The sequence below is a fragment of the Scylla paramamosain genome, unplaced genomic scaffold (assembly GCF_035594125.1).
Source record: "Scylla paramamosain isolate STU-SP2022 unplaced genomic scaffold, ASM3559412v1 Contig3, whole genome shotgun sequence".
Taxonomy (NCBI): domain Eukaryota; kingdom Metazoa; phylum Arthropoda; class Malacostraca; order Decapoda; family Portunidae; genus Scylla; species Scylla paramamosain.
Genome location: NW_026973668.1, coordinates 3,520,621 through 3,535,006, shown reverse-complemented (window position 1 = coordinate 3,535,006; position 14,386 = coordinate 3,520,621). Strand labels below are relative to the sequence as shown.

General features: G+C 40.5%; 1 protein-coding gene across 9 annotated transcripts; it reads left to right on the top strand.

The window, feature by feature from the left end:
• Nucleotides 1–201: 201 nt before the first annotated feature.
• LOC135096342 (glutamate-rich WD repeat-containing protein 1-like) lies at nt 202–13,448 on the top strand. Of its 9 annotated transcripts, none has more exons than XR_010264699.1 (7): nt 202–1,784; nt 2,471–2,663; nt 3,254–3,418; nt 10,436–10,571; nt 11,500–11,617; nt 12,179–12,251; nt 12,931–13,448. XR_010264699.1 is itself a non-coding variant. In XM_063997789.1 (6 exons), exons 2-5 carry the CDS (start codon nt 2,559–2,561, stop codon nt 11,580–11,582), a joined length of 489 nt encoding a protein of 162 aa, XP_063853859.1. In that variant the 5' UTR covers nt 202–1,784; nt 2,471–2,558; the 3' UTR covers nt 11,583–11,617; nt 12,931–13,448. The 9 variants fall into 9 exon arrangements, 3 of the variants coding, with proteins under 3 accessions (XP_063853859.1, XP_063853860.1, XP_063853861.1); XR_010264698.1 differs by having other exon boundaries at nt 204–1,784; nt 12,175–12,251; XM_063997789.1 differs by lacking the exon at nt 12,179–12,251.
• Nucleotides 13,449–14,386: the final 938 nt, after the last annotated feature.

The window sequence follows — 14,386 nt, the reverse complement described above, 5'->3', positions numbered from 1 at the left end:
CTGCGAACAAGTTCTCGGTCTCAATTTCTTACAAAATAACATTATACACTGATATTAAACACTTTCAACATATTACAATATTCATTAACAATACATGCAATTGACTTGGCACTATGACAATCAGTTTTCACTACAAAATTAAAGTATTTACCTCGGTCACCATCCTGCCCGTCTTTGTCTGAGCGCGACTTGGCTGTGAGTGATGCCTGCAGGTGACCAGCAGGTTAACCCCACACTACTAACAAGTGAGCATCGGCTTCGGTGCTTAATATAGCATTGAATACTGATACTTACACATATTACATGTTTTCATGCAAATAGAAAACTATTGAATATTTCACTTATAAATGCCGAGGAATAATGACGTGAGGTACATACGCTTTACATACAGTAACACAAGTACTTAGGGATGTGGATGAGTCCTAGTGGGTGCGCAAAGGCAAAGAATGAAAAGATAAGTATGGTAAACCAGTGGGTAGGTCGATTGGGAAGCGCGGCAAGGATGAGAGCAAGTAAGTGTGATGTGTTGAGAGAAGTGTGGAAGAGTGTGGCTGTGCCATGTATAATGTATGGTATGGATGTGATTGCATGGAATGAAAGTGAAATTGATAAGTTAGAAGTGGGCCAGAATAGAGTAGCAAGGATGGCACAGAGTGCACCGAGGTGCACAGCAGTTGAAGCCTTGAGAGGTGACATGGGATAGAGCACCTTCAGAGAAAGACTGACAAAAGCCACACTTAGGTACAAGATTAGGCTTGAGAGAATGGATGATGCAAGAATAGCAAGGAAGGTGTACCTGTGGAATGAAAGTGGAAGCAAATGGAGGAAGAGATGCATGAGAATGACAGACAGGAATGGATTGCAAGTTGTGTGGGCGATAAGAATGGGTGGGAGGAATCAAAATGAGCGTGAATGGGTGGTAACAAGAGGAGGCAGAGTGGGAGCCGAATGGGATGTGAGAAAATGGGAGAATGAGATAGACAAAGAAGTGAAATGTGTGGGATTGAATGAATGGAAGAATGAAATGGAAAGAAAGAAGACCCTGGAATGGTACAAGGAGAAAGAGGCCCCGAGGTATGAAAGGTGGTATGATGGAAGCCTGGGCGGTGATCTTCTCTTCTGAGCGAGGGCACAGTGTATGGATGTGAATGCAAGGAGTTACAGGTGGTCTGAGTCCCGCAGCAAAGTGTGCCAGATGTGTGACATGGGAGAGGATGAGACGGTGGAACATGTGGTGCTGGAGTGTGTGAAGTATGCCAGAGACAGGAATGAGATGATGCAAGTGATACTGACTGAGTTAGGGCATGATAGGATTGAAAGAGTGGAGAAGACAGGAAAGGAATGGATGGTGTTGTTGCTGGGACTGTGTAGAGAGGCGAATGAAAGGATGATTGAGGCGGTGAAAGAGTTTCTGGAGAGAATGTGGCGTGCCAGGTATATTAACAATTAGGATAGAGGATGCTGTTCGTTTCTCTTTTTTTTTTTTTTTTTTTCCTTCTACAGGAGTTGCCGATCCAAAGGCCTGGGTCAGGAGTGATCCTGTGCCACCTGTACCATCAAGATCAAGATCCTTCCGTCCCACGCTGCGTGCCACACACCCCTTCACATTTCCTCTATTTCCCTTCGATCTCCACCAGTTAAGAGCATGGATGAGGGCCAGGACGAGAGAATGGAGGAGGAGGAAGCCATGCAAGGAGGGAGCAAAGAGGAGGAAGAGGCAGGAGGAGGAGGAGAGCTAGAATGCGACTTTTCCGCCTATAAACTTTTTCATGAGGGAAGCACTGGTAATATTTTTGGCTGTATCTTCCTTTAGGGTTACTTTAGGGACGTGAGGTTTGGCGTGGTGGTTTTTAAGGGTGTTTTCTATAAGTTGTCCTCTACGGTAGATTTTTGTATCATGCGTCGTTTTGGAGTTAGAAAAATTAATGCTATTTTATTTATTTATTTATTTATTTATTTATTAGTTTTTCTTAGCAGTTTTTTTTAATGCTTTTCTTAGTTTTTCGTATTTTTCTTGCATATCTAATTATTACCTTGTTTGTTTGTTTTCTTTCATATTTTTTTTGTTTGTGTTTTTAGGTTTGTGTTAGGTTAGGTTAGTTAATGTTAAGTCAGGTTAAGTTTGTTTGCATGGTCTAAACTTTGATTAATTTAGGTTAGGTTAGGTTAGGTTGAGTTAGTTTGTGTTATGTAAAGTTTGGTTAGGTTGTGTTTGGTTAGGTTAGGTTAAGTTAGCCTGTGTCAAGTTAGGTTAGGAATACATAGATGAACCATTGAGAGAGAGAGACCCAGCTTTAAATGTGCACCGATTGGCTCTGACTGGGGGCATTCCTTGTTGACCCAGCATTAAATGTGTACCATTCTCTCTCTCTCTCTCTCTCTCTCTCTCTCTCTCTCTCTCTCTCTCTCTCTCTCTCTCTCTCTCTCTCTCTCTCTCTCACCTCACCTAACCTGACCTCATTCCACCCAGGCCACCACCATCAACAACGTGCAGGTCGCAGCCTCCTGGTCCAAGTTGGGTCAGGGCAACATCTGGGAGCTGACCTCGCTGCTGGAGGATGTGGAGGCAGATCAGGCTGGGTCAGGTCATGGTAGAGATGACCTGCCTCTCTTCATATTCTGAGGTCACTAGTCAGAAGTCGATTGGTCACCTGTCGTGTCTGGTGAGTGTTGACCTGGCTTGACCTGGTCCTAGTTGAAGTGATGTGGGTTTTTAAGGGTGTTTTTGTGGTTCTGGTGACAGATTAACAACATTTCTACATTCTAAAGTCTGTAGTTGAAGTGACACAGGTTTTTAAGGATGTTTTTTTGGGTCTGGTGACAGATTAACAACATTTCTACATTCTAAAGTCTGTAGTTGAAGTGACACATATTTTTAAGGGTGTTTTTAGGGTTCTGGTGACAGATTAACAACATTTCTACATTCTAAAGTCTGTAGTTGAAGTGATACAGGTTTTTAAGGGTGTTTTTAGGGTTCTGGTGACAGATTAACAACATTTCTACTTTCTAAAGTCTGTAGTTGGTGACACAGGTTTTTAAGGATGTTTTTGTGGGTCTGGTGACAGATTAACAACATTTCTACATTCTGAAGTCTGTAGTTGAAGTGACACAGATTTTTAAGGGTGTTTTTAGGGTTCTGGTGACAGATTAACAACATTTCTACATTCCAGAGACAGTAGTTGAAGTGACTCGGGTTTTTAAGGGTATTCTTATGGTTCTGATGACAGATTAACAACATTTCTATATTCCAAAGGCTCTAATTGAAGTGATGTGGGCTGCTGTGAAAGAGCTGAAGCACCACTCAGCGCCGGAGGAGTGGCACCCCAGCGAGGGTTCCGTGCTGGCCAGCGGGGTGGAGGACGACGCCATCTTCCAGTGGGACCTGGCTGTGGAGAGGGAGGCAGCCGAGGAGGGGGAGGTGGGTGGTGGTGGTGGTGGTGGTGGTGGGATGGAGGAGGAGGAGGAGGAGGAATACAAAGGAAAGCCAAACAGCAACAGACCTTTTGGTCCTTGCAAGGCTGTTTGGTAACTACTTCTAACTAGCTACAGGGAAGAGAGACAGGACAGCATAGCAGAAGGCTCCTCCCCACCCACCACTCTCTCCAGCTTGCGCTGGCATGGAAATAGTTGGGAAAAGTACCATGCAGTATGGAAAAACTGACATGGAATTTTCATAGGAAAGGATGAAAGGAAGTTCTACTATTCACCCTACGGTGAACTCTATACGCCTATCTGAAAGTTAATACAATTTATATTAAAACTGGTGTGTGTAAAATAAGAGTTTATTAGTGAATTTAGTAATTATTCGGACAAGAAGAGAGCTTGTTGGGGATTTGCTTTTAAATATTTGTCTATTTTATTTTTTAATGATTCAATAGTATTGGTGTTCACAATTTATGCAGGAAGTTTATTCCATATATTTACTATACGATTAAAGAAAAAAATGTTTGGCCTTGTGGGATTTAAAACGTTTGGGTATAATCTTGAATCCATTATTTCTTGTTAGGTTAGAATGATCAATGGTAAAACATTTATGTGCATCAATGTTACTATATCCTTTGAAAATTTTGAACACTTCAATTAGGTCTCCTCTTATCCTGCACTTTGTTCAACTAAATAGGTTTAGTTCTTCCAGTCGTTCCTCATACGGCTTATTGCACAATCTTGGAATCATCTTTGTGACTCTGTGCTGTATCTTTTCTAGTTTTTCAATGTCTTTTTTGTAGTATGGTGACCAGAACTGTACACAGTATTCTAGATGAGGGCGCACCAGTGAGTTATATAAGGCAAGTATAACCTTTTCTGATTTAAATTCAAAGGTTCTTCCAATGAACCCTACTAATTTATTTGCCGTCTTTACTGTTTCTGTGCAATGTTGACTCGGCTTTAGGTCGTTTGACACAACGACACCAAGATCTTTTTCTTTATTGGCGCTTGACAGTGGCATGTTATTCATTACATATTTCGCCTCAACATTGATGCTTCCGATATGTAAAATTTTACTTTTCTATATTGAATCTCATCTGCCATTTTTCTGCCCAGCTTGTTAGTTTATCGAGGTCACACTGCAGTTCCTGCCATTGTGACAGATGTTACTCTACTTGTTATTTTGTTGTCATCTGCAAATTTACTTATTTTGCTATTTATCCCTTCATCAATATCATTAATGTGCATTATAAAGAGTACTGGTCCTAATACAGAACCTTGAGGAACGCCGCTATTTACCTTATGCCACTCTGACTCTTTTCCATTTATCACAACATGCTGTTTTCTGTGAGAGAGCCAGTCTCTCAGCCATTCCAGGGTGTTTCCGGCAATGCCGTGAGCTTTTACTTTACTGACGAGTCTCTTATGGGGAACAGTGTCGAAAGCGTTCTGGAAATCAAGGTAGATAATATCAACAGCTTTTGTGTCGTCATATGAGTTAAATACTTCATAAAAGAAGTCTAGTAAGTTTGTTAAGCAGGAACACTTGGTTTTGAAACCATGTTGCGAATCCTTTATGATTTTATTTTCTTCTAAATATTTAACAATTTTATCTCTGATTATTGTTTCCATCAGCTTGCACACTACTGAAGTGAGACTGATCGGCCTGTAATTGGCTGGGAGAGATTTATTTCCTTTTTTAAAGGGGAACTTTACCCGCTAGTAAAGTTTTATTGAATAAAATTGTAAGCGGCTTCACGAGCTCATTTCTTGCTTCTTTAAGAAGCCTGGGTGATATCTTGTCTGGCTCGGGTGTTTTGTTTACGTTCATGCTCTTTGTGACTGAGAGGATTTCACTTTCTGTGATGGTGAAGTCTGGCAGCGTGGTGCCTCGTGACTGAGGCGTGGGGATCAGCAGACTGCCCTGAGCATCCTCAGTCGTGAAGACTGTTGAAAAGTACTTGTTCAGGGCGTTCGCCATGTCTGTTTCGCTTTCTATTTGTTTACCATTTTCTGTTTTTAGTGGACCAATCGTTGATGTTAACACCCTTTTTGCTTTTACATAGCTGTAAAATTCTTTTGGGTTCGTTTTACATGAGTTCGCGATCTGAGCTTCAACAAATTTATTGTTGCATTTGATCAGCTTTTTAGTTTTTTTACGCAATCTGTCGTGCTCTAGTTTATCATTATTATTTTGTGTTAGTATGTATTTGTGGTACGCATTTTTCTTAGCAGCATCCGATTTCATTATTCCACCATTTCGGTTTGGTGTTTTTTACCTTCCGTCTGTTTCGTTGTGGTACACACAAAATCGCAGGAAAAGGAGGAGGAGGAGGAGGTTGTAGTAGTGGTAGTAGTAGTCATAGTAGCAGTAGTAGTAGTTAGGTTAAGCTAGGTTAGGTTAGATTAAGTTCAGTATGTTTAGGTTAAGTTAAGCTAGGTTTGGTTGGGTTAAATTAGAATGAAGTTCAATATAGTCAGGTTTGTTTAGGTTAAGTTAAGCTAGGTTTGATTTGGTTAAGTTAGGATGAAGTTCAATATACCGTATTTGATGGCTCATAAGACGCTACTTTTTTCTCAGAAAAAGGGTCAGTAAATTAGCCTGCGTCCAATGAGGCAAAGGTCCAACTTTGAGGCAGTAATAGGTTACAAGTCTACGGCAACAGAGGCTCTAAATTCAAACCACAGATGTCTTTGCACAACTAAATAAAGTCATGATTGGTAGTACGCCACAAAATGCTCTTTCTTTCAAGGTACCAATGTGTAGTATCTCATACTTACTGGTAATCCACATAGACTTTGACCAGTCAGGAAGAATTTGCTTAACCATGCACCACTTCTTCTTGGAGTTTTGTTGGGGCAGTGTAGGTTGTGATGTCACAGCCTTTGATGCCCCAAAGGTGAGGTATCCAATTATAATATTAGACTAGATGTGATGGAGCTGGTTGGATTTGTGGAGAAGGTTCTGGCAAGGTGGAGATGGTGCACCACGTTTTTCAAAACAAACGCGGTCGGTTGCGCTCCGACGTGACGTACTCGGTGACACCGAGTGTGACGCCGTTATACTGATTGAGGTAAGACAATAGCCACACTTTCATACAATTAAAATTGAACCTATCTTTTTAACATTCTTGCTTTGCATACATATGAAAAAGATTGAAGCTAGAGAAACTTTTCTTTTATGAAAATAGACTAATACACCTTGAGAACGAATATTTCTTCTATAAAGGAATTGAGTGTCATGGGATAGGCTGGCTTGAGGTGATGATCTGCATAATATTCATGTAATAGCTTATGCAAGAGTGTTTAAAACTTCCAGATTTTATTACACAACATGATGGAGTCAAAAAAACGACACAATTACACAATTGCATACAAGCTACAAGTAATACAATATGCTAAGGAAAACGGCAACAGAGCTGCTGCTAGGCATTTTGGTCCACCTCCAACTGAGAAAATGATTCGTTTTTGGCGAAAACAAGAGGAAGAACTTCAGAAAGCTGTGAAATCAAAACATGGTCTTCGCACAAAGAAAGCTAAATGGGTGGAACTGGAAGAGGAGATGAAGGCTTGGGTTGTTGATCAAAGGAATCAGGGTGCAATAGTAACAACTAAACAAATAATTTTTGAAGCTAAAGAAAGGGCAACTGCCAAAGGCTATGATGATTTTGGTGGTAATGAGGGCTGGTGTTATAGATTTATGAAAAGGAATGGATTAGCAATGCGAACTAAAACAAAAATATCACAAAAAATGCCTATGGCATATGAAAACAAAATTCTTGAGTTTCATAAATACGTTATAAATCTCAGAAAGGACACCCATTTTGAAATGGGACAAATTGCAAATATGGATGAAGTACCACTGTCATTTGATGTGCCTTCTAATAAAACAGTTGATTTTAAAGGTTCTAAGACTGTGACTATTAAAACCTCAGGCCATGAGAAAACTCATTTTACAGCAGTACTGGCTTGTTGTGCTGATGGCACTAAATTACCACCTTTCCTCATATTCAAGAGGAAAACCTTTCCCAAAGAAAGCATTCCACCAGGTATCTTTATTCATGTTCATCCTAAGGGCTGGATGGATGAGGATGGTGTGAAGCTGTGGCTTGACAAAGTATGGTCACGGCGTCCTGGGGGACTTATAAAAAAAACATCACTTCTTGTGTGGGATCAATTTAGGGCTCATTTAACTCAGGCTACCAAGAACAGAGTACACAATCTAAACACAAAAGTGGCTGTAATACCTGGTGGACTAACATGCCAGTTGCAACCACTTGATGTTTGCATAAACAAACCTTTCAAGGTGTATATGCGTGAGCAGTGGAACGCGTGGATGAGACTCCCGCAACATGACAAAACACCATCGGGCTTCATCAAGAAGCCTACAATAGCCTAGGTTTGCCAGTGGGTAAAAATTGCTTGGGATAAAGTAAAAACAGAGACAGTGGTGCTTTCATTCAAGAAATGTGGCATCAGTAATGATCTTGAGGGCACAGAGGATGACCTTCTATACGAAGGCAGTGACTCTTCTACTTCTAGTAGTGATTCTGGTGAGCTTGAGGAATGCAGTACTGATGACAGTGACAATGATTTTGTAGGGTTTGGATGTGAATAAAAATGCTACAGTTGTGCTAAGCAAATTTCAGAATGAATAAAATCAATTTATTTTCATGAATTTGAATTAAAAACTCTTTAGTTTTGTTGTGTAAGATTTCAGAATGAATAAGATCAATTTATTTGCACGAAAATTTATTTGAATTAAAAAAAGGAATGAAACACTTCAGATTTGTTTTTTTACTTTTGTAACTTCTAAGAATAAAACTAATTTATTTTCACGGATTTGAATTTGAATAAAATGTAGTAGGTAAACTATAGTAATTTGTGCAAGGTATTCAAAGTGAATATTATGAATTTGTTGTGATTTGAATACGAATTAAAAGATACAATTGTACTAAATTTTATGATGAATGAAATAATATTTCAAGTAAAATACACTTTAGAAAATAAAGTTAGTAAGTCTGCTTTTACACATCCTTTGGCTTTGAAAATGTACTAAAATACTGCATAAGAATTACATGTGAAAGATGCTAAAAAATAAAGTATGAAAAAATTTTATTATCACTGTAGTCCCTCAGTTAATGGTGCCGCGGCTGCCGCCAAGAGCTAGGTGCAGTTAATGTTTACATTCAGCTGAACCGCATTAAGACTGAAACTCCCCTGCTTACCACACCTTTTGGGCACTAGAGGCTGTGACATCACAGTCTGCATGGCCCCAACTAAAATACCAATAAGAAGATTGTGTTTACACGTCAGCAGGATTGGTACAATCTTGTCTTTCAATACCCTCAACCGAACCATTACGTTCTGGCTTTCAAGGCCCGCAACCTTACCAAGATTTGACTCCAGAAATCCAACCAGCTCCACTGTATCTAGTCTGAAACACTACCTGTATACCACACCTTTGGGACGCCAGGCTGTGATGTCACGGCCATCACAGCCTCAACAAAACCCCAAAAAGAACAAGTAAGCTGCTAGCATAAATTAAACTTTTAAATGCTGAGTATTGGTATCTAATAGTGATCTAAATGCACGTGAGAGTCTTCAAATGTCGCTTGAATTCCTTGACTTCATATCGATAGCCTAAATCTGTTAATTTTTGTTTTTTTCTATTTCAATACATGCCAGAACTGGGTGCGTCTTATGAGCCCGTGCGTCTTATGAGCCATCAAATACGGTAGGTTTGTTTAGGTTAAGCTAGGTTCGGTTTAGTTAAGTTAGGATGAAGTTCAATATAGTTAGGTTTGTTTAGGTTAAGTTAAGCTAGGTTTGGTTTGGTTAAGTTAGGATGAAGTTCAATATAGTTAGGTTTGATTAGGTTAAGTTAAGCTAGGTTTGATTTGGTTAAGTTAGGATGAAGTTCAATATAGTTAGGTTTTAGTTGGTGTGTGTGTGTACTTTTCTTTTTGTTGTTTTCTTGTTTTTGTTTGTTTTCCTGCATGTCAGCGACCCAGGAGGCTACAAAACAATGTGCAGGTGTGTGTGGGTGTTGGAGGGGAAGAGGTGGTGCCGTGGTGGTGGCTGGCCGTCAACTGAGGTCAGACGGGAGACGAGGAGTGAAGGAGGGAAGGAAAGAAAGGACTGGATAGACATTATGAGGTGACAGAGGCAAGGAAGGAAGGAAGCAAGGAAAGGAGGAGTGCAGAAACAGTACAAGAGGATTATTAACCCTTATATTCCGGTGATTAAACTATTTTCCCATAAGCCGTGATGGGTAAAAATCATAAACCTAGAAATTGTCAGAAGACTGTTTGAATACTAATATTTTTTTTCTTTGTGTTATTCTGAATACAATGATGTACTTTGTAGCTCCATGTGATCTCTGAAAAGGTTAGTTATGGCTTATCAAGGATCTCGCTGTGTGATCCGTCAACCAGAAACAGCCCGGAGAACACACATACACACACACACACATAATAATAGGGAAGGATTTGAGACCCTTCCCTATTATCAGGCTGTCCGTGTCCTTCTCTCTTATCAGGTCCCTTGGCTCTTATCAGGGTGCTTTCCACACGGTGGGTCACTGGGGTTGCCAAGTGTCGCCCTCAGAATGGGAGAATAGCTCAGTTACCGCTAAATATAGAGCTAGTGGCAACACTACGGGTGGAAACAGATGCCAGACACTTCCATGCGCCATCTGACTCGAGAAACCGCGCTTGGAGCTCTAAATTGAGGCGTGAAAATTCTTGATTATGGGAACGATCGCCGTCACTACGGACGCACTGATGCAATCGTTCATATATGATCACCGGAATGAAAGGGTTAATTAAAACCAAGTGTGCATGGCAGGTTTTAGATAAAGCCTAGGTTAAGTTAGAAGGAGGAGGAGGAAAAACAGGAGAAATAGAGATATGAAGAAGAGAAAGATGAGAAAGAATAACCTTACCAAACTTAACCTAACCTAACTTAACCCAAACCTAACCTAATCTAACACCCTCCTCCCCCCCAGGATGTGCCAGAGCAGCTGCTGTTTGTGCACCGCAGCCAGCAGGAGGTGAAGGAGTTACACTGGCACCCTCAGATCCCCGGCCTGCTGGTGTCCACGGCTCACAGCGGCTTCAATATCTTTAAGACCATCAGCTGCTGTGTGTGTGGGGGGGGGGGGTGAGGGGGAGAGAGGGGAAGGGTGTGGGTGTGTGTGTGTGTGAGAGGGGTTAGAGAAGGAGGGACAGGAAGGGGGAAGTAGTGAAGAAGGAAGGAAAGAGAGGGTGAAAAATGAAGGTGTGTGTGAGAGAGAGAGAGAGAGAGAGAGAGAGAGAGAGAGAGAGAGAGAGAGAAGGAAGTAATTGCGTATATGTGTGTGATTCTCTCTCTCTCTCTCTCTCTCTCTCTCTCTCTCTCTGTCAAGGACACTGGTGTGTAATGTAGTGGGTTTTCCTTGTTTCCTCCTTTGAATATTGGTGTAGTATTTGGTGTGTTGCAGTCTTTTGGCACTCTCCCCTGTGGTAGTGATGTCACCACCAGACTGTGAATTTTATCAGCCAGTTGTTCTGTGCATTCCTTCAATATCCAGTTTGACACTCCATCTGGACCAGTTGCTTTATTTACATCAAGTTGTTCCTTCATCTTAAGTATTTTCTCATAACTGACTGGGACTGTACTTAGTATATTCCTCACCAACTCATCCCTTCCAGCATCAAAGCCCTTCCACAGTAAATACCAATCTGAAACTACTGTTCCTCGCCTCCGCCACGTCCTGTGCGTCCTCCCAGACTCTTCCTTCAACTTTCAGTCTGGATACACCCTCCTTCTTCATCTTCCCAGTAATATGTCTAAAGAACAGTTTGGCTTCATTTGTACGCTTATCTGTTGCATCTCTTTCGTAGTTTGTTCTCTCCGTTCTCGTCGTCTCGACGTACTTGTCTCTGGCGTCGGTGCATTCCTCCCGTCTGCTCTCAGTCTTCCTCCTCTTCCGTCCGTTGCAAGCATTTCACTCACAATTTGTAGCCTCTTTGCATTTTGTATTGAACCATTGTTTACCCTTTCTACATCCTGCTCCTCCTCCGGGCACAGATTTCTCTGCACCGCAGCCGCGCGTCCTCGTCAACTCGTGCAGCTCTTCCCGAACGCCTCCCGCGTCTTGGGAGTCTTTCTGATCCGCAGCAGCAGAGTGCTTTCTTAATCTTTCCAGGTGGGCTTTAGTATACGAGTATTTAAATCTTTTCACCTTATAATTTTGATCAATGATTACATGTCCATTATTCAAATGAAATTGCATGAACACCTGATCACTTTTACGTGGAGGGCTATCACAGTGTATAGTTTGAATAATTTCCATGTCCTTGGCAAACACTAAATGAAGTGTTGGTGGTTTATCTCCTCCACTAAATCTGGCATCACAATCAACCCACTGAGTCATCAAGTTCTCCACCGCCCAGTTAACAGTGTGTTACTCCATGAGCTGTCACTTCCACTAGTTGTCAATGTCTCACAATTTAAAATCACCACCAGTGTGTGTGTGTGTGTGAGACATGAATGAATGTGGAGATTTAAAAAGAAATTATTTGAAAGCACTCATGATATCTCCCAGCCCCCCCTCCCCCTCCTCTCTCTCTCTCTCTCTCTCTCTCTCTCTCTCTCTCTCTCTCTCTCTCTCTCTCTCTCTCTCTCTCTCTCTCTCTCTGCTAGAACCTTTTAAAATGTCTGTGAACCTAACTTGACCTGACCTGACCCCTCCCTACAACCAAGGCAGAGGAGGAGGTGAAGAAGGCACCGCTGACCCCTGACCTGGAAAGCAAGGTCACCAAGATTAAGGTGTCCAGTGGGTATGTTGTTGTTGTTGTTGTTGTTGGTGATGGTGGTGTTGTTGTTTTTGTTGTTGTTGTTGTTATTGTTGTTGGTGGTGGTGGTGGTGGCGGCATTGTTGTTGTTAAGTTAGGGTCTCTCTCTCTCTCTCTCTCTCTCTCTCTCTCTCTCTCTCTCTCTCTCTCTCTCTCTCTCTCTCTCTCATTTTTATTGTTTTAAACTTTTTGTTTTGTTTCTTTTCATCTTTTTCTTCCTTCCTTCCTTCTTTTCATCTTTTTCTCCCTTTTCTTCTTCATCTTATTATTATCACTATCATTATTATTATTATTATTATTATTATTATTATTATTATTATTATTATTATTATTATTGTCAAATTTTTATTTCTTTTATTTACTTCTACATTCATAATTTCATACTACTACTACTACTACTACTACTACTACTACTACTACTACTACTACTACTACTACTACTACTACTACTACTACTGCTTGACAGAACCTCCTCCTCATCCTACTACTACTACTGCTGCTACTACTATTACTACTGCTGCTGCTACTACTACTACTACTATTATACTAGTACTACTACTACTACTGCTTGACATAACTTCCTCCTGCTACTACTACCACCACCGCCACCACCACCACCACCAACACACCACCACCACTCACCCCCTCTCCGTTTCCCCAACAGGAAGCAGCCCACACTACTACTACCATCACCATCACCACCAGGGCAGCCCCGTCCCAGAGCCAAATGTCCCCCTGGCTGGTGGCTGACCCTCCTCCCCCCCACGACCAGGAGGGCCGTGATTGGCCCTCCTGGAGGAAAGGTTTATGGTAGTTTTTTTGAGGTTTTTGACTGGTTGAGAGTATTAGTGTGTGTGTGTGTGTGCAACACACACACACACACACACACACTTGAGCAACAGACAAACAAACAAACAAACACAAACAAGAACATTCCAGTAAATCATTCATCTCATTATGAAAATAGTGTCACTATTATTATTATTATTATTATTATTATTATTATTATTATTATTGGTTTTATTGTACTTAAGTAACTTAGCTCATTATTTTTATAGATTTTTGACTGACTGTGTGTGTGTGTGAGAAAGAGAGAGAGAGAGACTGACTGACTGACTAACCGAATATAAACATTCTTTGCGCACACACACACACACACACACACACACACACACACACACACTAGAAAGGATCCAAAGAGCTGCAGCCAAACTGGTGCCAAGCTTGAGAGATTAAACCTATGAAGAAAGATTAAGGAGACTGAAGCTTGCATCATTACCAGAGAGAAGAGAAAGAGGGGAGCTGATTGCTATATACAGAGCTTTAAAGGGTAGGGATCAAGTTGACAAAGAAGACTTATTTGTGTGGGACTCAACACATACAAGAGCACATGGAGTGAAATTGAGGAAAACACCAAGTAGAAGAGATGTCAAGAAATATGGTTTCCCAAACACAAGCACAGAAATATGGAACAACTTAGATGAGATGAAACACTGGTACAAGCAACTAATATTCATGGATTTAAAGTTAAGCTGGATGCTTATAGGTATGGTGACACACACACACACTGGATGCTTATAGATATGGTGACAGGACAGCACGAGCACAGCTCTTTTCCTGTAAAACACAACTAGGTAAACACACACACACATCTTTTCCAATTCTTTCTTTATTATTATTTTAAAGAGTCTCTCTCTCTCTCTCTCTCTCTCTCTCTCTCTCTCTCTCTGTGCCAAAATGTATGTGCAATATATTGTTTTATCTTTTGTGTATGTCTATCTGTCTATTAATTTTTTATTTATTTATTCTTTTCTTCCTTTATTTTTGTGTTCTTTATTACCTTTTATTTTCATTCATGTATTTTTTTTACTTATTTTCATTTATCTATTTATTTCCTTCCTCTTTCATTTATTTATTTTTTATCTATTTATTCGTTTTCATTCCTCCTTATTTACTTTTTTCACTTCATTGTTTTTTTTTCTTCTCCATTCCTTGTTATTTCCTTCAATTATCAACATTTCATCATTATTGTTATTTGTTGTTTACATGTTTTCTTTCATTCCTCATTGTTTTATTTCTTTTATTCTTCATTTATACACATTTGGATTATTATTATTATT